The 26,356-nt window shown below is 42.4% G+C and overlaps 1 protein-coding gene across 10 annotated transcripts in view; it reads right to left on the bottom strand.

Annotated features, from left to right (window-relative positions):
• NTRK2 (neurotrophic receptor tyrosine kinase 2) overlaps positions 1 to 26,356 on the bottom strand; it is a 381,718-nt gene that overhangs the window by 199,954 nt on the left and 155,408 nt on the right. Inside the window, exon 15 of one of the 10 annotated variants that reach the window (XM_053576800.1) lies at positions 17,790 to 23,459. The exons of the other annotated variants lie outside the window; for them this stretch is intronic. Within the exon in view, the coding sequence (XP_053432775.1) occupies positions 23,422 to 23,459 (38 nt within the window). The 3' untranslated portion in view covers positions 17,790 to 23,421. Of the gene's footprint in view, positions 1 to 17,789; positions 23,460 to 26,356 lie in introns of those variants that run through there. 10 annotated transcript variants of the gene reach the window in all.

Below are 26,356 nucleotides of genomic sequence, written 5' to 3'. Positions count from 1 at the left end.
GGACTGAATACTCCCTTTAATATCTACAAGTAATCCTTTCTCTTTCTTTCGCTTTCTTCTCCTTCACTCCTTCCTTCCCTCCCTCCCTTCCTCCCTTTTTCTTTAATTATTTCCTTTCTTTCTTATGCAAAGCACTAAAAGCTAGGTTACTCTTATCCAATACTGGTTCTCAAACCTGGCTAAAATCACCTGAGGAAGGTAAAACAGATACTGGTCCCAAGACTCCATCCCCAGATATTCTCAGTTTACCTAGTGCAGTCCCAGGCATAAAGGTTTTTAAAATCTCTCCAAGTGATTTTAGTGTGCAGCCCAGACTGAGGCCCACTTGCCAGTGTGAGAACTTTACTGTGCATCAGAACCATCTGGGGAGCAATTTACACATGCACCCTGCCCCCACCCACCCACCACCACCATTCAAGGCCCAAGAATATGCAGCTTTAACTGGATGATTTTAAGACAGGCCACTCTTAAAGAAAGGCAGCTCAGGCTGTGGGGTCCTCTGACACAGAAGTCCTCCCTAAGCCCAGCTGTGCTTCCCTAGGGCCTGACAGAGACACAGCATGGGTCCACATGCCTTATTTGGAGTGCTGGAATGACCACCGATATTATCCTTTGGACTGAGCAAGAAAACCAAGCGCTCGGGCAGGTTCCTCCTGCGTCCTCCACCTCCCACCGTTTCAAATACGTGGGGCCAGTTTATACGTGTGTCTGTGAAACTGACTTCCACAGAAGAAGACTATAGCAAATCATACTGAGGTGAATAAAAACATGAAATGAAGCAAAAGGCAGGCCTTCTCTGTGTTTCTGGAGCTGGTTCACCCTGGCTTTTCTATCTTGATTAATTTTGGAGTTTTCTATCTTGGTTAAAGACTGGGTGGGACACAGGGGACGTTCATGTGTGTTTACTACATGCAGAATCAAGGCCTAGTCACGTGACCCGGGCCATCACTGCATCTCATCTCCCCCATTGGACCCTTCCATCAAGATGTCCCTCAGCTCATCTTGGCTTTTTATTTCTACCTGATCCTTTCAGAGCCAGCAGGAATGTTACCTTCTCCAGAAATCCTTCTGTGGATCTCAGCAGCAGGAAATACCTATACCCACCCTGGTTCACTGTACCCACTTGGTTCTTTAACACCTTTATTGGTCTTTATCTGACTCTAACTGGTTATACTTTCCTTGCAAGCTTAAAATTCCCCCTGAGAATGTAAACCTCTTGAAGGTTTGTCTCACCTCTCCGAATCTGTTTAAAATGCCTTGCATCCCTGTGTGGGTGTCAGATGATTGTGTATTGAATTAAATTGCGATTGTCAATATAGCATTTCTATCATTTATTAAGAATCAATGAGACCCACCATGTTTCCATTTAAGTGGAGAGAAAAAGAGGTAACAAGAGAATACAAGAGTATTATGGTTCATTTAACTCAATGTTCTGAGGATCCGGGTGAAAGGAAAATCCTGACACTTCTTTTTATTTCTAAGACAACTGTGTTTTCTGGACATTGCAACAAATGGCATTTCTGAATTCTTTTGGAGTTAATGGGGTTTTATCATGAAGGATAATTTCCAAGTTTTATTTTCTGTGGTGGTGAAAGATCTTTATGTTTGAGCCAAAATATCTTGCCATTGTTTAGAAGCTTAATCTTACTTTGAGTGAGGGACCTACACCAACTCTCTCCTTCAACTTAGAGAACTGTGGGACTCTCCAAGGTTGACTTACATCCGATGGTCACTTGTGCTGACCACCCATTCTGTTTATTGTCCATCATGTAGCCCAGGTCCTGAAGTGTATTCTTTTCCCTTAAAGGAATATAGATTCTGGAGCCCAAAGGCCCTATTTGAACTCTGGCTGTGACACATGTTTTAGTTCTACCATCTCAGGTAAGTCACTCAGCATCCCTGAGCCTCAGTTTCCTTCTCTGAATGAGGGTAATAAAAGTAGGAGCCACTAGGAATGTTGTGAGAATTATAGAAGTTGACAAATGAAAACACTGAAAGTACTGTCTGGTGTCAGGTAAGGGCTTATTTTAGTTAACCACCAATACAATATGCTGTGACTCTAGAAAACTAGATATTATTTTTCTTACTAGGCAGTGAATATTCTCACTCCTCTCTGTCCCACCCCTAAACCAGTTAGACATGTATATAAAATAGCATATAGATACTAAAGCAAAGATTAGGGAAAAAATAATAAAACAGTGCTAACAAAGGTGCTAACATATGGGCATTCTTATAACTTTTGATATGACTGTAAATGGGACAGTATTTCTGGATAGTAAGCCCGCAATACATTATAAGCCTCTTAATATTACAGTTTTGTGACTTAGAGATGTTAGAGATGCCCATTACAGTGTTACTTTTAATGATGAAATTGGAAGTTACTTAAATGTCTAACACTAGGAATTAAATGAATAATTAAATTATTATTATTATTAATGAATAATTAAATTATTAAATGAATTATGGGTATATTCACAGAATAAAATATTATGAATCCATGAAACATTTTATGTATGAGAAATGTTAATTCCATGAAGAAATCTTTAATATACTACTCAGTAGATATAATAGGAAGTAAAAATTATCTGTATCCAATATTATTCAAACATGAAATAATTACAGGCATACCAAAATATTAGAAAAAATTTATAAAATATTTCTGGATGGTAGGATGATAGGAAGTTTTTATTTTATTTTATTTTTGAGACAGTCTCATTATGTCTCCCTCGATAGAGTGCTGTGGTGTCACAGCTCGCAGCAACCTCCAAATCTTGGACTTAAGAGATTCTCTTGCCTCAGCCTCCCAAGTAGCTGGGACTACAGGTGCCCTCCACAATGCCTCGCTATTTTTTGTTGCGTTTGCCATTGTTTTTAGCTGGCCTGGGCTAGGTTTGAACCTGCCTCCCTGGGTATATGTGGCCAGTGCCCTACCCACTGAGCTATGGGCACAGCTGAGGAAATTTCTACTTCTTTATTATTTTTATATTTGTTAAAAAAAACACAATACCACTATATATTAAAAATCACTTGAGAGAGGGGTGGGGAACCTGTAGCCTTGGGGATACATGTGGCCTTCTGGACCCTTGAGAATCCAGAGTCAGGGTCCTATGCCGACTTTTGGCAGAATCCAAATTTTACAGAACAAATCCTTGTAATAAAGGAATTTGTTGAAGGATTTGTTCTGTGAAGTTTGAATTTGGTCAAGGGTCCACACTTGGGGATCTGGAGGGCCACACGTGGCCCTGAGGCTGCAGGTTCCCCACCTCAAGGTGTTCAATAAAGCACAATAAGGAGACAGATAACAGGGACCTCCATCGTGCGCCAGCCTCTAAGAGTTACTGATTGGGGTTTGTTGCTAGCATACTTCTAACCAATAGTGCTGGAGTAAGTGTTCACAGAGGCTCAATAAAACCCTGCCTATGTTGAAATGAGATGAGATGGTGTGTGACATTCTATGTATATAGGAAACTGTATACAAGCATGTGAAGGTAAACAAGGACTGGCAAGGATGAGTGGCAAGGCTCACACCGGGAGTGTGAGAGCATCACGGGAGAAACAGGGAGAGGTGGGAAAAAAGCACAAAGCATGTCCCAGCCTGCTCCTACTGCCAGAGCCACTGTGAGGTCTCCATATTCAGCATAATTCTACATGAAAGCCATCGTGTCTTCCAGCTAACTGCCAGCCACCCTGGTGGTGGGTGTCCACTTTACAGTGATTGGATAGCTGTTCCCTAAACCGCTCTGACTCTGGAACAGTAACAGCCACAGGGAAGCTTTGCCTCATGTGTTTTTGAGGGTGTATTCCCCAAAATTACCAATGTTTCCCCTCACCGATGGGTGAGAAACAAAACACTCTCAAAGGCAGTAAGAATATATTTGCCATCTCTTGTGGAAAGGCAGCAGCCATCCAGGAGTTCTCATTGCAAAAGAAAAATGCTGGGACAGGGCTAAGTGGACAGGATTAAACTACCCCATCCATCAAAGATAAAAAGAGCACCGTAAATTCCTGGACAATCCTAGAAGGTATCTGATGGATCCCACCATTTATCTTGGCATGTCAGGAAGGAGCATGTGTCTCTCTGTTCTTCTCACACGCTGTCTAGAGCCCCACAGCCACCGAGCATGCAAACGGGTGGAAATCACCTCTCATGAGGCCAACAGAAAGAACATTTAAGAAACTAGACCCAGAGAAGACCTAGAGAGCAAAATAATTGATTCATGCATTTCATTTAAAGCAACAAAACCATTCTAAACTGCTGTGTATAATCCTTTAGGGCAGAAACCATATCTGGGAGTCCATGGAGTGAGCCTTCCCTTAGGTATGCTTTGTTTGACTACTACTTTGTTTAAAAAAATCTTTACATGACCTGCCAGCGATTTAAAATTAGAAAAATTTATATGCAAATAGATTTCTGACTTCTCTTTTACAAAAATAATGTTACAAACAATGTTGTAGAATAATCCACATTCTGCCAGTAAAAACCAAGGAGTGTGGGTGGCACCTGTGGCTCACAGGAGTAGGGTACTGGCCCCATATACCAGAGGTGGTGGGTTCAAACCCAGCCCCACCAGAAACTGGGGAAAAAAAAAACAAAAAAAAAAAACAAGGAGTGACCCTATCTTTAGAAAAGGCATGAAATATCCCTCTTGATAGCCTCCAAAAGCCTCCTTCACTCATTTATATATATGCCTGCCTCCTAAAATATGCTTTCAGTTTGTAATCTGTGAATCCCAGATCACACAAGGAAATATAATAAGTAATATTTTACTCCCTTCAGCTTGTTGGAGGGATTTATAGACATTTTACTTCTTTCTTTTCTCTAAAATGTACTAGTCAAGAAAAAAATTCAACCAATAAAAAAAATTCAATTAAAAAAATTCATATTTAGTTAGAGACACATGGCAGACAATTCTACCTTCTTTGTGTTGTCATACTAATGAGTCCATTTGAGTTCTCCTTAGAATGGATAAGAGAATTCATCTGTTTGGGGTGGGGGGTGAGAAGCAGGAGATTTGTCTAATTATCTAGAAAAATCTTTACCTGAAGCCTAAATCTCCCTAAAGACAAGCAAAATTAAGAAAAAAACAGCATATCTATGGAAATGCAAAATTTCCCTGTCATGAAAATAAATCTTAAAAGATAAATTGTTTAGCTTCAACATATAATGAAGTTATACGTGGTAGCTCTTTGACAAATGATGTTCTGTGTTGTCATGACAACTGAGCCTGTTAGAGGTATGCATAAGGAGGCCTGCCCATAAATCAGAATGTTTTAGGAAAGGGTTAAAACAAACATTTCTAGACTATTCCCCAGATATAGTGCCAAAAATGTAATCACAGACATTTGTATCAGTCTGCCATAAAGCATGACAGCTCCAATTTTACAAAATGTTAATTTAAAAAATCTATTAAATCTATGTCCCTCTGAGAGAAATTAGTATCACACCCAGGGTTGGGAGTCAATGCAACTCAATGGCTGTGAAAATTGGAATGGCAAAGTCAGAAAGGCAGGCTTAAAATCAGGCTCTCATCTATAAGCTTTTTAGTTAAGGGTTGGGGCCAAATTCGGACACTCAGGAGAAGAAACACTGAGGGGAAGAGGACAACGCTATGAGTTGTTCTGGAAACTTGAGAGAAACATGAAAAAGTTATCAAAGATGTGGAGGTGGATTTAGAAAGGAAAAGCTGATAGACTGAGGTTAGCTCATCTGAAAAAACAGAGATGAAGCATCTAAGACTCATTAAATCCAGGGGGATGTAGACAACGAGCAGTAAGCATCAGCTTTCAGTGAGGTTAGTAAAAATGAGAATCAGCTTAAAATCAGACACCAGAAAAATGTTTCTTAAGGTAAAGGTCATAAGATTCCACCCCAAGGGTCACAATTGGCAGCCCTGCAGGCCAAGTTGAGTCAAGAGACAAGTTTTGTCTGCACAGTGTTTTTTCAGAAATGTACATTGTTTGCCAACATTTTAAAAATCAAGAGATTTCACATAAACGCTGGCTTCTTCTTTTTAAAAAGCAGATGATGTGGCAGCAATTGGCCTGGATTCCCATGTGGCAAAGAGCCAGAGTTGAGCTCAGAAAACAGAAGCTCCATGAGGACAGGATGTAGCCTTGCCCAGCCTGCTGCCCCAGCGCACGGCACAGTATAGGGTGTGGAGAGAGGCTAAGGCACAGCTAAAGGAAGGAATGGGCGGCAGCTGCCCTCGGTAAATAAGATACACGTCCTCCTCCCGGACCATTACCCTCCTGGCCCTTGCAGGCATTTCAGATAGCCTGCTGTGCTCTGTATTGTAAGTTTTTCTATACTTGGGACGCCCCTTCCCCATGCTGCCTCTTCATATGAATTTCCCAGGCCACCGGTTCAGATGACCACCTATGTGGGCCACTAAAGTAGATAACAATGTATGAATATTATGCAGGGATTTTAAAGATAAGTGTAAAATAGGGGCTTTCTTTAAAGCTTGGAACACAGAACACAGGATGTGATATAAAAAGACTTGTCACAGCCCCTTCTGATGCTCAGAACAAAGCAAGGACTTCTGATAGACCTCATATCTGATCACTTGTTTATTCATTCAACAAACACAGAACTATTTCTAAGTGCTCTCATGACCAAGGGCCATGTGGTGTGTTTCTCTCACCAGAGCTTTAAATTGTCATCACATAAGTTAATGAGTGGCAAGAATAGCTATAGACAATAACTCCAGAGTGAATCTACTATGTACTGGATACATACATTCTTATCTGTAACCTATATGGTAGAATTAATATCCTTATTTTACAGAAAAAAAAAATCCCAAGACTTAGGCCATTTTTTTATTCCTAACCTCTCGCTAAAAATTAAGGACCTAACAGGGACTGGAACTCAGATCTGTGTGGCACCTACTCCATGTCCATTCCACAGCACTGCCAGCCTCTCAGCTAAACTCTGTCCATAAGTATAGTGGGTTGAAGAGGTTATGTCCAACCCTAACCCCTGGAACCTATGGGGGTGACCTTACTTAGGGAAAAAAGGGTCTTTGCTGATGTAATTAAGGATCTTGGGAAGAAATCATCCTGGATTTAGGAACGGGACCTAGATCCAATGAAAATTTCGTAAGGAGAAGAAGCTGAGATAAAGACAGAGGCGAGGATTGGAGTGACACATCTCTATGCCAAAAAATGCCAAGAATTGGCAGCAGCCACCAGAAGCTAAGAGAGAGCCTCAGACCCTCTAGAAGCAATCAACCTGCCAACACCTCCATTTCAGACTTCCGGACTCTACAACTAAGAGAGAATGAATTCCTGTTCTTTTCATCTATTAAGCATGTAGTCGTTTGTTACAGCAGCCGGAAGGAACTACCACGTGAAGATACTCCTGGTCCACACACTCCAGAAGCTCCCCAGAAAACGCTGCTTGTGCTGTTCATGGGAGGATTCAAATTCGTTGGGACCCGAAAACTCAACTGATCTTTCCGTAAGTGCCCCATTCTGACCAAGCTTCTCCTGAGAAGCTTCCCTCACACACGTTCTCGCACCTCAACAAAAGTAAACTCTGTGGAGAACCATGTTCTTCCCGTGCTTTGTGCACCTCTGACAGGAATGGCACAGGGTCCCACGCGTGGAGCATTTCAGCTTAATGTGGAAATAGAGGATGCAGCTTCTTCTCACCAGATGCAAAATACAGCACAATGCTAGTGTGGGAATATAGGGAAAAGGGCGTCTTCTGTGTGGGGAATTCTGTGGTAGCTTCTAGGAGGAGGGTGGGAATGGAGCAGAGCCCTGCAGGACAAACAATCATCCTGACAATCACTGCTACGGCCATGATGCCTTTTACTGAGCACCTTCAACATGTCCCCTGCTGCCTGAATGACCTACTGGACTCTTTCCTATTTAACTCTCCCAGTCACCCCACTAAGGAGATACATATTTGCCACCCTCGTTTTCTTGAAGAAGAATCTGAGACTTGGTGATTTAAGCCTTAAGTAGAAGGTCACCCAATTAGTTAAGTGCCAGGACTCAGATAGATGAATTTTCAGGGTGGTGGCGGGAAGAGGGTCAGATCGGGGAGCAGGCAGCCTAGGGAAGTGGGCAAGAGGGAGGGGCTGGGGAAGGCATGGCCAGAGCAAAAGTATCCTGAACTTGGGTTACTCTTTGGTGGAGTTTGGACTTGATGTACTTAGAAGTACCAGCTGCCAAAGGTGTGTGAACAACTCATCTGAGTTTTGGAAAGATAACGTGACACTCAGCAGGTGGAGGCCAGCTGGCCATGGAGGGCAGTGTGGGTACAAAAACTGGGACAGGAAGACCTGGCTTGATTTCAGGACCGCACTGGTGAGGTGAGGGAGAGGACGCTGTCCTGGCCAATCCAGAGGGCAGGGGAGATGAGCAAGACGAGATGGCACAGGGCAAGCGCTGGCAGGAGGGATGTAAAGAATTCAGTTTTTTTTTGTTTTTTTTAAAATCTGATCTCATTGCCTGTGGGACCCGGAGAGCCCAGAGGTGTCTGGTTAACAGATGGTGCTGCAGCTTCTGCCTGCTATCCCCTCCTCTGAGGGATTTCCTTCAAGGGAAATTAGTTGGATTGCAGAGGTTATATCTTTAAATTAAATACATGAATAGTTTAAATTTCTCCGAAGGAAGTAGCCTAATGCTGGGATACTCTGAGGTGCAAAAGCCACAGGCTTATTTCCCAAAAGGCCTGCCCCATGGGCAGCAGGGCAGGCATGTCTCACAGACCAGGACTCAGCACTGGGGCAAGGAGAACCCAGGAACACCGCTTGCCTCTCAGATGGGAACTGCCAAACTTAGTGAGAAAAACCTAGATGTGGGACCCACCAGCATCCCTTTTCAAACAGTTCTTACTGGGCTGCCTCTGCGTCCTCCGAGTGGCTGTGCCATCCCCTCTCCCTGAGGTCTAGAAGAAGAGAAGAGCTGTTAGCCTGGGCGGACACCCCAGGCAGCCAGGATCTAAGATGGCCTGAGTTCTGCATTTTCATCTCAGTAAGAACCAGCTGGAAAGTGTCAACAAGCACTGGACATGGGGTCACAAGATCAGAGTTTGAATTCTGGCTTGACCTGTGGACTTGGGGAAGTCCCATATCTCTGACCACAGGCTGTGCCATGGGGGATGGGGTGGGGTGGAGGGCCTCAGAGCCATTGTTACTGCCACTGTATGCCCTGCAAGTGGCAACAGCAGTACCTGTGTTGCTGTTCTGGGGGTGTCCCCTCGAGCTATTGGAGTCCACTTTGGCCTGTTGCAACCCTGGCCAACAGCTGGCAGGTGTACATGCGGGAAAGTCCAGTTCCCTAATCCCCGCATGAGGCAACTCCTGAGAGGCCCCTTAAATGATCAGGCCAAATCCTGAAGCTTACTGCCTGCCCCCACCTCCTCCTTTCTGATAGTCCCTCATTCTTTTCCCAGTCACACCCTAATAAATCACTTGCACGTGAATCCTCCTCTCAGCATCTGCTTCTTGGAAGCTTGACTTCTGACAAGTATCTACTCAAGGCTGTGGCAAAGGAACCGTGTCGGAAAGCTGTGTCCAGCAAGAGGGTCACAAAAGGCAAAATTTGGCATAAAGACATGTTATGTTTGGCTCACAGGGGTTTTAAAAAATGTGAAGGGCCTTGCCAACATTTAAAAACTGGAAAATATCACACAAAAACCCAGATCTCTCCTTGTCTTAAAAACACAGAAGACCTGGCCTGGCTGCACCAACCCTGCGTTTCTACATGGTGACATGAACCAGGGGTGGTGGCAGTCCCCATTGGCCCACCTATCCAGGGACATGACCATCAAGTCTCTGTAGTCATGTGAGTCAGCAACTTACACTCCAGCACATAGAAAACACTGCATAAAGTTGTCGAATCTGAATAAGGCATCATTCTTCTTGAAAACAGTTCAAGTCCAGAGCTGCTGAGAGCAGGGGTGAATAATTGTGTCGCTGTGCTCTGCCCCAGCTCTTTCCTCATGCCTGGCACAGTTCTGATGTCCACGTCCATAAACACTCCACTGAAAGAGTATGAACCAATGATGCGAGCTGCCATGATAGGAAATTTGTTTGACGGAGAACACAAAATGAAATGAAATAAAATCTCTTGTGGTTTTAGTATGTAGGCAAGGAAAACACAAACAGGTCTTAGTTTCAGATGTTGTTTTATGTTGCCATAAATAAAAAGATGGCTACAGATCAAAAATGACATTTTAAGCATTTCAAATGCTGATTTGCCCAGTTGGTGTGCATTTTTCTCTTAAGAATGACAGTTGAAGCCCTTTTAAACGATGCAACTGGTTGGGGCCCTTTAAGGAAGCAGTGGACCCCTTGGGCACCAACCCAGATGTTCAGCCAAGAATGTGTGAGGCAGTGTGTCTGTTGGTCATTAGGTCCTACTAAGAGACAGTGAGTAGTGGTTAACAAGCACATCCATTAAGTGGGGCTCATAAAAGACAGAGCCTATTGTTTGAGAGCCACAAAAATATACCTCACAGGGGCAGCGCCTGTGGCTCAAAGGAGTAGGGCATCGGCCCCATATGCCAGAGGTGGCAGGTTCAAACCTACCCCCGGCCAAAAAAAAAAAAAAAAGAAGAAAGAAAAGAAAAGGAAAAATATATATATACCTCACAGAACTTCAACAGGGAATATGCAATTGACGAGGGGCATCAGACACTATGTTCTGAAATCCAAGAGCTCAGTTGTAGGGACCATGCTCCCCATGAGCTGCTGCAGTGCCAGTGACTGAGGATGATAGGAATATGACGGTAGACCTGTCCCGGGAGACAAAGAACTCTTCTGATGGCCAATTTGGGTTCCAAGACTCCTCCGTAGCATTGCCAAGACTTCCTTGGAGTGAACGGCAGTAGGGGGCTTGACCTAACCCACCTTCCCTCTCTCCTTCACTGAGGGTGAATGCTCGCACTGCAGTCTGATGGATGTTCTTGAAACCACTTGAACACCCTCCCCATTTTCTCTCACCCGCAGGTTTCTCCTGCTAAAAATATTTGCAGCTTCAATCCCATCTTGGTGTCTGCTTCTGAGAGAATACATTCTACATTTGAAAATTCCTACTGCCTGTGTTTAGCAAAACCTGCCTCCTCCACCCAATACATGGAGGCCCCAAATGTCTATGTGGTTGCACGAATCAAAGTAAAAGGTGCTCACGAAGAAACCTAAGGTGGCTGGGCTTCGAGGCATTGCGTGTGGAGTTAAGAGAAAAAGAGAAAGAAAGCAGAGGGGGAAGAGAGAAGGAGAAGCAGACGATGTCTCAGTTGTCCCCCATTCTGACAATGTTCTAGTAAGAACCTGGGCAGAGGGCCCTGGAGGCACACAGCACATACCACTAGAGGAAATTTTCTGAGACTTTCCGTGTTAGCTGTCTTGCCTCAGAATCTCAAAATCTCAACTGTTAAATTGCCATTTGGGGATAAGATTTATTGTCCCTTAGAAGACTGCTGGTCAAAAACTTTACCTCTTTTATGTTTAAATGGGTAGACCTGGAACATATTCTCCTAAGTAAAGTATCTCAAGAATGGGAGAAAAAGTGTCCAATGTACTCAGTACTTCTATGAAATCAACTTATATTTACTCACACTTTCTTATGAAAGTTAGATCACAGCCCAGGATGAAGGAGAGAAATGGAGTGGGAAAGGAGGGGGCAGAGGAGGTTTGATAGAGGGAGGGTAAACAGCAGGACCACACCTATGGAGCATATTGCAAAAGTACAAGTCAAATTTATCAAGTATAGAACATAAATGTCTTAACATAATAATCAAGTAAATGAGGCGAAAGCTGTATTAATTAGTTTGATGTAAGCACTCCAAATTGTATTTAAAAATCAACACATTGTAACCCCCCCAAAATAAATAAAATCTATAATTAAAAATTTAAAATGATGTGAAACGTACTAAATGTAGAATATAAATGTCTTAACACAATAACTAAGAAAATGCCATGAAGGCTATGTTAACCAGTTTGATAAAAATATTTCAACTTGTATATAAAACCAGCACATTGTACCCCATGACTGCATCAATGTATACAGCTAGATTTAATAAAAGAAATAAGATTTAATAAAAAGAAAAAAAAATTTAAAAAGTGTTAATGACAACCATAGGTCATCACTCCCTATGTCTCACGCCTCAACATTTCCAGGTTTTTACTTTATTTGAAAGGTGGAAAAAGGGAAGCCCACTGCCTACATGAAATAAGTAAAAAGTTCCTTATAACCAAGAACGAACACAATAATTCCCACACATTTTCGCCCCCACCCCTCTCTCCTCTCATTCTCCCTGTGCTAAGAGGGTTAACATTACAAGGAAACTTTCAGGCTGGTTATTTCACAATTCACAGCAAAATAGAAAAAAGAGACAAAATCAGCAGCACCGTTTATAAACCCTGAAAAATGGAAGTTTCCAAGCTGTCATAAATAAGGATGGAAGCATTTGCCAAGTCAGAGATTTTGCCAAATTTGAAATCCACTCAATCCTTACATTTTGGAGCTCAGATCGGAACACCAACCTTTTGGGATTTGTAATCATTTCTTCTCAGCAAACTTCTTGCTATTTATAATGAAGTGAAAACAAAACACACAAAAAATACAACATGGAAAATTTTTTTAAAGGAGCTAGGAGTGTTACAGCACAGTGAGCACTGGGCAGGTGATAATGAGACAAAAGGTATTTGGACTGGGATTAAATTCCCATTAAATCTAACCGGGCTGAAAGTATGAAATATTCCTATTCCGTGGATATGTGTGTGTGTGAGAGAGAATTATGTGCTCTTCCCATGTTAGAGCCTCTCTCCTTGCTTACTCTTTTTCTCCATTTCTCTTTTTTTTGTTTGTTTTGTTTTTTTTGTTTGTTTGTTTTTTTGCAGTTTTTGGCCGGGGCTGGGCTTGAACCCACCACTCCAGCATATGGGGCCTGCGCCCCACTCCTTTGAGCCACAGGTTTCTCTCTCTCACACACACAATCTTTCCTAAGCACATTCCATCTAACCAATTAAAAAAAATTAATATGTAAAAATTAAGGGACAAAGCTTATTTGTGGTGTTTGTGTTGGGTGGAAAGAAAACTAGAAAAAAAAGGGGAGAGAATTATTTTTAAAAACAAAGATAAAAGGGAAAGAAAAAGAAAATAGGTAACAAGGGCAGGGATGCTCTTGCTTATAGCAGGGCAACAAGACGTGCAGCTGCCTGTTTAATGGTGGTTCAGACTTGCAGCTAGAGACACCCCAGGGGCAAAGGACAATCAATGGTCTCTGAAAGGCAGAGCCAGAAGCAGGGATTTTATAGGGAGATGAATCTGGTTTGTGTGTCCTTGGACAAGTTACTTGATTTTCTAAGCTATTCTCATGTGTAAATTAGAGTCCGCAACAGTACCAGCACAGCCCTTGAGGCCAAAGATGGCATCTGTTTGGTTTGCTGAGACACCTGCCGGTGCCCAGCTACCTGCCTGACATATATAACTACAACACAGATTTGACCTTCATGGGGTCACTTACACGTAGATATTTTTCAAATAACCTACACTGAAAGAATTTTTAGAGATTCGGCACAATTTGAAAAATCTCACAGATGAACGATGTAGCCTAGAAAAGATTAAAGATTAAAAAAAATTAAGAAAATGTTAGGCATGTCATGAATTCATAAGATGTATGTTGATATCAGTCTATGTGTTATTCCACTGTCATCAGTAAGGCTTCTGGTCAACAGAAGGCTATTAGTAATGGAGCGTCAGGGGAGTCAAAAGTTACACTCTCATTTTCAACTGTATGGGAGGAAAGCGGTTGGTGTCCCTAACCCCAGCATTGTTCAAGGGTCAACTACTGTCATTGACACTTACTAAATATTTACCAGATTTTGAATACATGTGATGTAAGAAAAATGAGGTAATAACCTTAAAAAATTATAAATGTCTTAGATGGGGTCCTTTCAAGAAAAAACTCTCACCCAAGATGGTTTGAAGGAAGAGATGTATTGTAAGGACCACATGGAAAGATGTAGGCAGGTTAAAGGGACAGACAGGAAATGACGATGCACTTGGAAACAGATACGCCTTTACCACCTCTAGGGATGGAGGCCCAGGTAAGGAAAATTGTCTTACTGGGAACTTGTGAGAGCTGGAACCGCAGGGAGGTGCTGTCCATAGGATTCCAGATGGCAGGGCTGAGCCCTGTGAGAGCTGGCACCTCCCCACACAGAAATGGCAAATACACCGGGAGGGCCTCCTCCATGGGGCACCTGCCTGTGCACAGCACCACTCAGACACCCGGCACAGAATTCAAGCAGCATTCAGCTCAGCAGTGTGGAGAGAAGGGTGACAGAGAGGTAATCAACCTCCTCAAGGTCCAGGAGGCTGACATACATACCAAGAAGACAATCTGCCCATAGAATGTAAATGTTTTGGCACAGTAACTGAGATAATGCCAGAAAGGCTATGTTAACCACTGTGATAAAAATGTGTCAAACGGTTTATGAAGCGAGTGTATGATGCCCCATGATCATATCAATGTATACAGTTATGATTTAATAAAAAAAAAAAAAGAAAAGCCTGAAGCATCTTCAGAGACTGTGTCCTGTGTCCTGGTTCATGTAAAACCCTAGAACTCCTTAGAAAAGGTAAAATGGTTCTGGCGACCCAGCCTGAATCCAGGGCTTTAGATGAAATTGTATGAATTTACCCAAGGCTGCTTTATAATCCTTAAAGCAAACAGCCATGGCCTGTATTTTTATTTAATAATTCAGCAGGACTGATCATAACATGATGAGAATTATTAAAAAGAGATAAAGGGTGGTACGTGAACACAAAAGAGGTTTCTCCTTTCCTCTTTGGCAAGAGAATAACAATTTTAAAGCAGAGAGAGGATTAACTATTCGTTAATTTATGGTCAGGCAGAGATTTTAATTCAGTAAACACAGGCTCTGGGGTCTTGTAGCGTGTGAGATGGGACTTAACCAAATGACTGGAAAATGAGCGTGTGCCCTTGGCAGTCTCTTTCAATCTCGGCTGCCAGATGGGACATTCAAGGGCAGGAGCATCAGTATCACTGAGCTGCTCTGATGCTGCTCTGCCTCTGGGTGCCTGAAAGGCAAGGCACAGCCCAGGCACTTTCTGACACCTCGTTCTGATGTCTGGATCCTGTTCTTGGAGGTGACAGGATGTGTCCTCAAACTCCTGTTCCATCTGGCCCCTCCACCTCCACCAAGGTGGTTTCCCTCAAGATCACTCATCAGAAAGCAGGGACCACTCCAAAGGAATGGGAAGTTCCAAGTTCAAGAGTGATGAGAACACTGACCTGAGGACAATCATAAACAACAAAGCTGTCTTCAGCCACCATGGTCAAAGCAGGCATGCTCTGGGTTTTCAGGAGCTAATTAGCACTGAATACACACTTGATGCAATGTCTCTGTTTCATACGGTAAAATTTAAAGAGCGTGTGCCAATTTCACTGCTATACTGCATACTTGCAAGTCAAGATCTCAAAGGGGTTCCTTAGTGGCACAAATACCTGAGAGCAGAGCATGCTGGGACCACGGGGCGCCACCCCAGTGACTTAAGTCAACCTTCCAATTCACTTTTCTATACCAATAGTCTCTGATTGTGCTGGTAGGACTACACACTGGGCATCTGCACTACCCTGAGAGTGACCCCCACATAATTACACGTTGTACCCTAGGGACCTGGCTGGCCTCACTCTGGTCCACATGGGCGAGTTGTTCATGATACCAGCTCTGGTGCCTAGACGACCTGAAGTCAAGTCCTGCTGTTAACTGTCAGCTGAATGATCTGACACAAGTCCCTGAATGGCTTCGATCCTCAGTTTTCTAATATTTAAATAATGGGCGATATTAGGGTTGGCCTCATAAGGATGCTGAGAAGATCATGAAGCATTTAAGAGATAAATCAAGCACACAATGAGAAATCAGTGCCCACTATTACTATCTCTTAGATCCTGGGACAGATCTCACTTTAAAATGTATTAGAAAAGATGGAAGCAATAGTAAAAGGATCTTAAATTAAGTGCTGGTAAAAACATCAATGCCACTTATTTAACAATAAAAAAATCCCAATTTACAAAGTACTAAGAAAAGGGAATTTTATTACTCCAAATATAAAGTAGTTTCACCTAGGCCAATAATGAGTGGCCTATTAGAGTATCAGAAACTACCTCAAAAGGCAGAAAAGAACAGTCTAGTTATTTGTAACTCATTTCCTGTAAACAGGTGTTTCTCAGGCTTGAGGGAACTTGAAACGGTCTTTTCTTTCTAACAATCTTTTGACAAATTATTAATTTATATTCTCAGCAAAGTATTTTAAATAGATAATTTATAAATTGAGGTTATTGTAGACCCTATTCCAATGATCAAAAATTATAAAAGAGAAAACAAAAGAGGCCAGCCGTATTCAGCATAAGATGTGCAACGCCGTTCCTTCAAGAACCTTCAAATTACAGAGCATCATTCGAACTCATTAAACTATTACAGTACAACCCAAACAAATCAGATCCTTTTATTTTATCGAAATAAAATTTGCAGTAGAATCAATGTGGAAGAATCACCTGGGTAGAGAGAGGGATACAGGGGCAGAATCACAGTAACTCCTGAGGAGCTTCCAAAGTTCCAAACTTCCCAGCATGGGCCACGGCTGGGACAGCCCAGTGAATGAAGTTTCCTTTTATTTGGTCTCCATTATTTGCACCCACATAATCTGCATATAGCCAGTGGATGGTGATTTTGTGATTTAACTCTCCTAAGAGCACAGTGGGGTAGGTACTATTACTATCATCTCATTTTGGAAATGGAGAGATATAGGAATGGAGTGGTGAAAGAACTTGCCCCACGGTCATGTTGCTTGTGGCTGTAGCTGTGATTCAGACTTGCATAGCCTGGGATCTGAGGCTACCAGCTCAAATTATCATACCATGTCCAGATGTGTTATATGCTCAGCCGAGAATATGAAACATGTTCTCAGTTCAGCAAATTGAAAGGGAGATTTAGAAAAAGCACAGGTCACCATCACTAAGCATCAGTCTCTTAAAAGAGGGACAGAGTACTGGGCTTGATAAAACATTAGGTCATGCTAGATTACTTTCTCCAATCCCAATTCTTCAATTTGAGAGAAAATCCCCTTCCCAATTATCAGAAGGTGACAGCAGGCTCAAATGAAACAGAGCTGGGGCCTACAAGCCCTGCTTTCAGGTCCTATCCTCAAAGGGAAAATGAGGCAGGGATGGTGCGGCAGGCCAGAGGATGGAGACAACAGGGACACGAAATGTGGTCACAGGCTAGCGGTCGTGTTCCCACGGCATCTTCCCTCTGTATCCACTGTGTCCCTCTCTCTTCCTTTCCATGGAAGTACAAGTCATTATATTTATTTGACTACATATTCATTCTGAAGCTAGGGAAAAAGCACTGAGTGTACCCTCTTGCTGGGAGCAGGGTCATTCCAGGTTTTTAAAACACCAAAGGGTTTTCCCACAGAATGTAGGGTTTTTAAAAAAAAATTATCTTACACTCTTTTCCCCAGGGTTTCCTTTTTGCCAATGAAAATATTTCTGATGCAAGAATCAGTAAACAATAAATGTATAATTCATATGGATGGAAATTTTAAAAATCTTTTTTTGGAGATGATTTATTTCAGAACCTAAAGTGGGTTTCGGACTCCCCCCCAAACTCTCAATGATGTTTTCACACTCTTTCTTCGAACACCCTCCGTTTTGAGCACCACCACTGGCACACGGGTGACAGTGCACGTCTGAGGAAAGGAGAGAAGTGTGCGGGGTCTACAGAGAAAGCAAGACACGTGGAGACGCATCACAAAACTTTATTGGCTTGTTAAAAATGAATGAGTTCAGCAAGTACATTTATGGTCTATCCACATTGTTAAAACAGCACTAAAAATAAAACGTAAAAAATGATTACCCATTATTTACAGAAAATGTGAAAAGATGGCTTTAGAACCTGGAACATTACAGGGGAAAAAACAGGGCATGAGAATGATTCACAGGCTGCCTCTGGATTACAGCAAACGGATTTGAACATGAGATGGGGGAAATTCAAGGATTTGCCTTTCTTGGGAGTCTCTTGCTATTTTGTATTTGTTTATACTCAATTCATAAATGGACTATCTTAAAATAAAGGTGATGAAAAATCTCTGTTCTTTTCTCTGCTTCTCATATACTTTTTTTTTCCTCGTGGAAACTAAGATTCTGGTCATAGTCAATGGTGTGGGAGGGCTGGGAGGAGGTGCTGGGTCAGCATACCCTAGGTGCTCACCAAGGGCCGTGCCAAGGATACACTGCAACATTATCCTGAATTAAACTTAAGAGTGATCTCACTGTCAACATCAGATGACTGGGAGGTTCCTCTGTCCCCGAAGACCAAAACAAGCAAATGGGCTGACCTCTGTGGAAAACTGCCTCTGTAACTGCCTTTTTCATGTGACTTTTTGGGTTGGGAATTCTGTCGACCTAATTCAGTCTGGAAGCCTCACAGCAAATGAAGTTCACGATCTGTCCAGGATAGTCCTAAACGAAGCTTCCCAGGTGCCTTTGGATTAACCTGACATGGTTTCCAGGTCACACACATTATAGAATCTATAGAATGGCTACTTTTGTCCTAGTGTCCTCAGAGTCACGTCTGTCAAGCTACATGACCCCAGAGCCTCCAGGGACATTGTTGAGACATGACTGGCCCTGCCCACAGAGCTGGATGCAGCAACCCTGTGAGACCCCATATCGTATGGAATCCCTTTTTTTGATACAGCTCTCCTTCTGGATCTGGAGTCTAGACCAGTGATTTTCAAGCAGCATGCCATGGTACGTGCTATGAGAGAATCCTGGGAGTGCCACGAAAATTTTATACATAATTAATTAAATAATTTTTTTAAAAAGTTCAAAGCACAGTATAAGTTGTTTTTTTTTTTTTACTCTCTTTTTGATTGACATAACTTAAGTGTGCTGCTGAAGTTTAACTGTAGGTTCAATTGTGCTGTGAGATAAAAAAGGTTGAAAAACACTGATCTAGACAAAACAAGTTGAAATTAACTTCTACTGTACTGAGAAGGAATTAGGTCACAACCAAGGGAGGCATTCTAGACAGGAAGCACCAAAGCAGGTAGAGGAGGAGCCCTCCTGCCCTGCGATGGAGGGAGGGAACTTACCACAGCTCCCGTCTAATATTTTCATTCCATTTTGCAAGGGCGTGGGGTGGGGGTTGTATATTATAATTCTGCAAAGCTACCCATAAAGCAAAAAAAAAAAAGAAAGAAAGAAAGAAAACCCCTCTGAGTTTGTTGTGGGGTCAATTTAGAATGTAAGTGAGAAACACAAAATTCAGAGATTCTAAGAAAATAAAAAGGAGAGGAGAGAGGAAGCAGGTGTCCCTCCAATGCCCTCCCTCACACCCAGCATGAAGCTGATTTGCTGGCTCAGGCTCCTTCACTGTTTACTCCCCATGACACCGACTGTCACCTCTCCTCTCTCTGACATGTTGCACGCCTCAGCCACTGTGAATCTGATTCAGGATTACTTGAAGAGTGAGCAGCAAATGCGAACTCCCTCTGTGTCCATGTTGTGGGAGGGGCCGGGATTGTTCAGCTCTTCCCTTCCTACCTGTTTCTGGAAAGAAATCTCAGTGGGTCAGAAATGAAATCAGACCCTGCTGGGAGACTGGGAATAAGAACCCCTGAATCGATTGTCTCTAATGTACGTTGAGATTCATTTTTCCTATTGAGAGAGGAATCTTCCTTAGCTTCAGACTGTTTTACTTTTGTTGTTGTCACAGAGTTGATGTCTCCTGCTATGACAGGGGGTGTATCTTAGTCTATCTCAGCTGCCTGAGAAGGTCCTAGGGGGCCATATTCAACGTGAATAAAATAAAGGACCTGGACCACATCTCCTGAAGATGATACCTGTTTTCCATTTACCAGTGGCCACACTGGTATGTTAGGGACACCCATGAAAACAGTATGTGCACTTTCCCATCTAAGCCTGGTGGCACCCAAGTAGGGCAGGAAACAAGGGTGCTGGTGAAAAGGAATTAGTGTCAGATAAAACAGGAGGAAGGACTTACTAGGATGTCTTTGGCCACAGGGAAGTGAGACCAATCAGGGAATGGTGGGGAGACAATGTTGCAGGAAAATTCCCAGCAAGGTGAAAGGGCCCAGGGTCGCAGTGGGGTGGGAGTCACAGGAAACCACGCACTGCAGGTGACTAGGTTGCTAAACTTCATTTCATAGCTTGTTGCAATAAAGCCCTCCACAGCATTGTCAGGAAGAAAGAAGAGTAAATTTGCAAAGGAAAAACAGAAGGATAGAATGAGAGAACAATGATCATGTTTTAAGACAAAAGCAACAAACTGGAAGCTCAGAGACATGTTTTGTTGGCCCATAAAATGTTTTAAAATTAACTGAGCCAACATTTTAACAATAAGGACATTGGGGCAGTACCTGTGGCTCAGTGAGTAGGGCACCGGACCCATATACTGAAGGTGGCAGGTTCAAACCCAGCCCCAGCCAAACAGCAACAAAAAAATAGCCGGGCATTGTGGTGGGCGCCTGTAGTCCCAGCTACTTGGGAGGCTGAGGCAAGAGAATTGCCTAAGCCCAAGAGCTAGAGGTTGCTGTGAGCTGTGACACCATGGCACTCTACCAAGGGCGACACAGTGACTCTGTCTCTAAAAAAAAAAGCAATAGGGACATTTCACATAAAAATCCCGGGTTTTGTGTTTCTTTTAAAGAATCAGAAGAATTGAAAAAAACAAACAAACAAAAAAAACATAAGATTTAGAAACCTGGGCCCCCATTCTCATGGGGCACAGTTGGCTGGGGCTGGAGACAGTTGCCCCTCTAGAGGAGTGGGTGTTGGCTCCCCCGACCCCTTTGTTCATTTAGAACACCTCCCTGGCACTGAGGTGCCACATCCTTGTTGGAGGATGACAGACTTGATTTCAGCAAAAATGCCCCCCTCTCCTTTTCTAATGCCACAAAAACACAATGCCTGCCGTGGGAAGCTCTAAAAGAAAGCACAAATCTTATGGGGGACATAAAAAGTAAAGGGATGAAAGGGAGTGAAGCTAGAGTGCAGAAAAGAGAAGCTATGTTACTGATTGTGGTCTTTAAGCATTAAGAGAAAAAAGAAAAGAACTCAAGAACCATATGAAACAATTTTCTAATAGCCTGCTGTTTTCACTGTTCCCTAGGAGATGTCAACTGATCTTGGATATATTAAATTGCCTTATCTGTCCACTTCTTTCCATTTTAAAACAAAAACCTACCCTGCAATCCTTCTAGCTGTTGAATACAAATATTCTTCTTTTTTTCTTCTTTTGGGCCTATGAAGCTTGTAAAATAGTTTTAAACAATCCATCACCTTTTTATGGCTCCATGGAATAGCATAAAAGCTTAAAAAAAATTGTGCCAAATGGCCGATATTTAAGAACCCTTGCCATACTGAACCCCTGCCTCGCTCACAGTTTGAATTTCATTTTTCTTCGAGAGGTCAGGATTTCTGCTATTAGCTGGCCTCTTTGTAAATCAACACCTTTGGGAAAGATCGAAATCTTAGTAGTGACAGGAACTGTCATTTAGCAGCAAACAAGAAAATGAGAATTTGGAGAATATTGGGACCCCCCTCGGACCAAGCGCCAGCTGCCCTTACACTTGAATGCAGTTGGAAAGACAACTTTTGAGAACTAGCAGCACGTTTATGCTTTGGAGAAAATGTCCTTCTTTAAGGCATGGGGATGGAGAAGCCAAATTAAGTGCTGTAATCCATAGGACTCTGTGAAAGGTCCACATTGAGCAATAACGTATTTAGTGGCTAATGTAAAAGATACAGTATAAAATATTCATTATGGATATTCTTTTTATATCAAGTGGTACCTAAATGGATCATGGTTTATTAAGACTAATGCCTAGGTTCACACAGGATTCAAAACAATGTTTCAAAATACGTTGGACTAGTTAAAATCTATAAATCCATAAAGCTAAGCTGCAGAATGTGAGCAACTACTTCCTCCCCAAGGAAGAATTTTTTTAAATGTCAATAAGTTTCCAATTCTGCCACAGCACACACATGCCATGTCTAACACATCAGAGCTGATTGTGTTTTCAGATGAAATGCTCCAGGGCCTTGCTCCTGAGTCCCCATAATGAGAAAGGTTGGAGGTGGGGTGGGCTGGGGGAACAGCAAACCTGTCTTCAGGGTGAGGGTACTGCCTGGTGCAGAGGGACCAGAGCACACGAAGGTCACTGTCATGGTGAAATGAATGAAACAGGTGTTCAGGGTCAGACTCCGGGGGATACAGGAATTGTAGCTCTGAGGTTGCCCTCTCAGCAATGAAGGAGGACATTATAAAGCACATATGCATTAGCAACCTGCCACCTCTTTGCTACTGGGGTTGATACGAGCTTTCCTACACATGAAATAGGGCAGTATGTTGTAGCAGGACTATCCATCTTAGAACCTCCTCTCCTGCTCACAGCAGGCCAGCCATTCTGCTCCCAGGCCTTTTCAGAATAGAAAAGCTGCAATCCTGTAAGGCAAACAGCATGAGAAGCTGTGGCCTTCTCACTCAGCCGACTTCTAAAAAGCAGGCGGATCACAGAGGGCAAATAAAAAGGGGCAAGGTTGTAATTTCACCATATGCATATATTTCATTCTTTTTGTTATTCTGCCACTGACTATGCCCAACTTCAATCTATAGCCCCACCAAACAGCTGCTGCTTCTTTGCCAGCTGATGAGCTTAAGGCAATCACTAGCTTTGCTTGATTCTGAGACCTTACCTAAAAGTTTGGCTTTCATTGCCAGTGAAAGAAAAATACCTTTCAATGACCCCATTAAGTCCCCCAAGCAATGATGTATATGACCTTCACTCTTTTAGTCATGGTGTTGTAAATGGAAAATCAAACTCTCTGAATTCAGTACTGATTAGAGAAGAGAAAATGATACTAAAACATGTATTAAATGTAGATTAGATTATTTAGTGAGCACTTATATACCTGACCTCAACTTTAGATTTTTTTTTTTAATGTTGCAGTTTACCTTTTAATAAACAGAAACAATTAAAATCAATACATTTCCAGTATGGTCAAACAGCACACTTTTCAGAAGAGAAGCACAATCCAATGGAATTTCATTTCAATTTTGTATTTGAATTATTATTAAAACAGAAGAGAAGCATTAATGTAAGATGTGTTCTTGAGGTGCTGCTGAGCTGCCTGGGAGCTGCCTCTGCACTGGTGCTCCCGAATCACCGTTCACAACATACGCAGGTCTCTCACTGTACTTCCTCCATACACTGCCCACATCTACCAGAAACCCCCCAAAAGCAGTGCTTCCTGGGAGAAGCCAACAGTAGTCCCAAGAGTCCAGCTAACAGGGCAGCATCAACCAACAAGCACCACAGCCCCTTTCTCTGTCTTTTTCTTTATTTCAGCTACCCATCCAGTGGGATCTTATGAAACAAAACAAAACCTAAAAGAAACACAAAATAAAACATAAGTCATGCTCAAAAGAAAAAAACAACAACAGATATTAACATACAAGTACAATCACTTTTAAAATGAACATAAGAAATGAATGGCAAAAATAAGACACAACATGGGATATGGGATATGCTTTAAAACACAAAGCAATTTATAATAACAGAACATACGTTGGCAGATGTGCCTCTCCTTATGGAGCAACTTAGTTTTACACTGAAAACTGATGTACTTGGTACATGAGGCCTGGGAAAGAAATGCAAAGGTTCTTTTGCATACGGCCCCACCCACAACTATATCAGATGCCAGCAGCTTAATCTAAGGAGGAAAAATCTGCACAGGACATGGATGACCCCTGAAGAATTTTTATATTTGTTTTAGAGGAGAAAGTTAGTTTCAACAACAAATATCTACCCAAATCCTGATTCTTTTCCCCACCTATTTTTTTTTTTTTTTTGCAGTTTTTGGCCTGGACTGGGTTTGAACCCGCCACCTCCTGCATATGGAGCCGGCACCCTACACCGCTGAGCCACAGGTGCCGCCCATTTTTAACCAAATTATTTCTAAAACAACTAATGATTTACTCAGCAACTAGACCAGAGAACTACTCTTTTCCCCCGAAAATAAGACATCCTCCAAAAATAAGACCTACTTACAGGAACGATAAGACGTCCCCTGAAAATAAGACCTAGCGCATCTTTGGGAGCACACCTTAAAATAAGACACTGTCTTATTTTCGGGGAAACAGGGTAGTTAACTGGTGAAATACCAGTGTTGAGATTCTTTTTGCCTAAATTTAAGCAAGCACTATAGTCTATCTGAGACATATATAGAAAGTGATAAACTCTTATATAACATATGTAGCATACAACATATAGTATAGTATATATCGTTAAATGTATATATACGATATAAGACATATAGTATACACATGTATTACATATAGTATATAAATCGTATAATACATAAAACCCAATATAAAACAAATCTGCAAACATTCATTGCACACTGACCAGACAGTGGACACCGTGGTAGATGATACAAAAACAAAGGAAATGGAGTTTCTTGACCTCAAACACTTCCTCGACCCACAGATAAAGATGAGCAAATAATTTTCTCAATAAATATCAGCTGATCTACTTTGTGCCAGGCTCTCTTCTAAGCGCTGTGCCCAAACTAGCCTTTTAAATTTCCCAATCGCCCCATGAGACAGGCTCTATTACTATGCACTCTTTACTGGGGAGGAAACAGAGGCCCAAGCGCTGACCGCTAATAGGATGTAGTGCCCGAATCCAGCCAGGCGGGATGTGTGATTCCATAGCCACCCTGCCATGTCAAAGTGTCAGAAGGAGACAGTGAGCAGAGGACAAGCTCTCTCTGAACTCGCCTATGAAAACTCAGAGCAATAGGGAAGGTTTTCGTCCATTAATTCTGTGTATATTTTGCGTGCTTCTTATTAAATTCATAAGTGGCAAAATAGATGCCGTCATTATAGAATCCCCCAAGAAACTTTCAAGTTCAGTTTTGGAAGGCACCTCTAAATCCCACCCTACAACTTCCACCATCTTCTTCCACCTGGTGCCTGGTCTGCCAACCACTGGTTTTCCAGAGCTGTCACCACCACCACGAATCTGCATCATCATTCACAGCCCTAAGAGTCCACAGGGCCTAAATTCCAGGCATTTCTCTCTCCTGCCCTGCCAAGACTCAAAAAAAGGACTCAGTACAAACGCCAAAACATCATTTATGGATTTATGCACCCGCCATGCCCTGAGAATTTAGGAAGAGCTCAGCGGTGCTGATTAATTCACCTTCATATCTATCTCCAGTCTCATTCTCATAGTTTAGCCTCCAGGCAAACAGGGGGAGCTAGTGTTAAGAGTGGGCTAGGGCAGTTAGGACTTGCCAGCCGAAGTAATAAACCAAACTCCTTAGATTTCCAAAGGGTGGAGCTCAAATTCCTTCCCACTGCAACAATAGGATTAATGTGAGGATGTCGAGTTTGTCAATAAAAACTAGACAAACTGATGTGACAAATAAAAGACATCACCCAGAAATAAAAGAGTCCATGACTAGTTCCTCTGTACATTCAATTTTGAAAGCCGTTTGATTTTTTAAAACTGACACAAGGATTAAACTGCAGTTACTATAAAGCCTTATTTCCAATGGATTTTTAACTCTAAGAGTTTACTAATCCCAGAGCGTTTATAGCAGGAATGAGGCCATTCTTCCTTTGCTTCTATTTGCCATTTTCCTGCCCCAAGCCCACCCAGGCTCGATAATTACGACAAGTGGGAAATACAGACTACTTTGCCAGATGCCAGCTCTGTCCGACTGCCTTCGGTTCTACTGGACTCAGGCCACAGTTGCATTGGCCCCTATTTGCGTGGATGTCAGATGTCACTCCCCGACCCTCTTCTGCTTGCCTTTTATGACGCATCCTTCCCAAAGGAGCAGATCTCAGCTCCCCACAGCCACGCAATAAAAACAAGCAAAGCCACCATAAAAACACACATGATGCTTTCCTTGTGAGGAAAAGCCAGGCTGTCACAGTTGCAAGAAACATGCAGTGTCTGCACTCAAACTGCCACTTCTACCACCTGTCACCTCAGGGAGGGCAAGTCAGCCTCCCCTGTGATAGCCTTGATCTTCGAGTACTACTGCCCAACTAAAGACATCCCACCACACACTGAAAAGTTGGTCTGACTTCAAGACTTGACTCTGCTATAAAGAAACATGCCTGGTGCTTACTATTAATATTTCTAGAAGGTTGATAGTAAAATTCAAACCAGCCCCCACGTTACCCACCAGGATCTCATGACTTTTACCCTCTCCTGTTATGAAAAACTCAAGAAAGGGACCACAAAATGATATAAAACAATAGATGAT

This window comes from Nycticebus coucang, chromosome 2 (genome assembly GCF_027406575.1).
Source record: "Nycticebus coucang isolate mNycCou1 chromosome 2, mNycCou1.pri, whole genome shotgun sequence".
NCBI lineage: Eukaryota > Metazoa > Chordata > Mammalia > Primates > Lorisidae > Nycticebus > Nycticebus coucang.
This window is presented reverse-complemented; position numbering and strand designations above follow the sequence as displayed.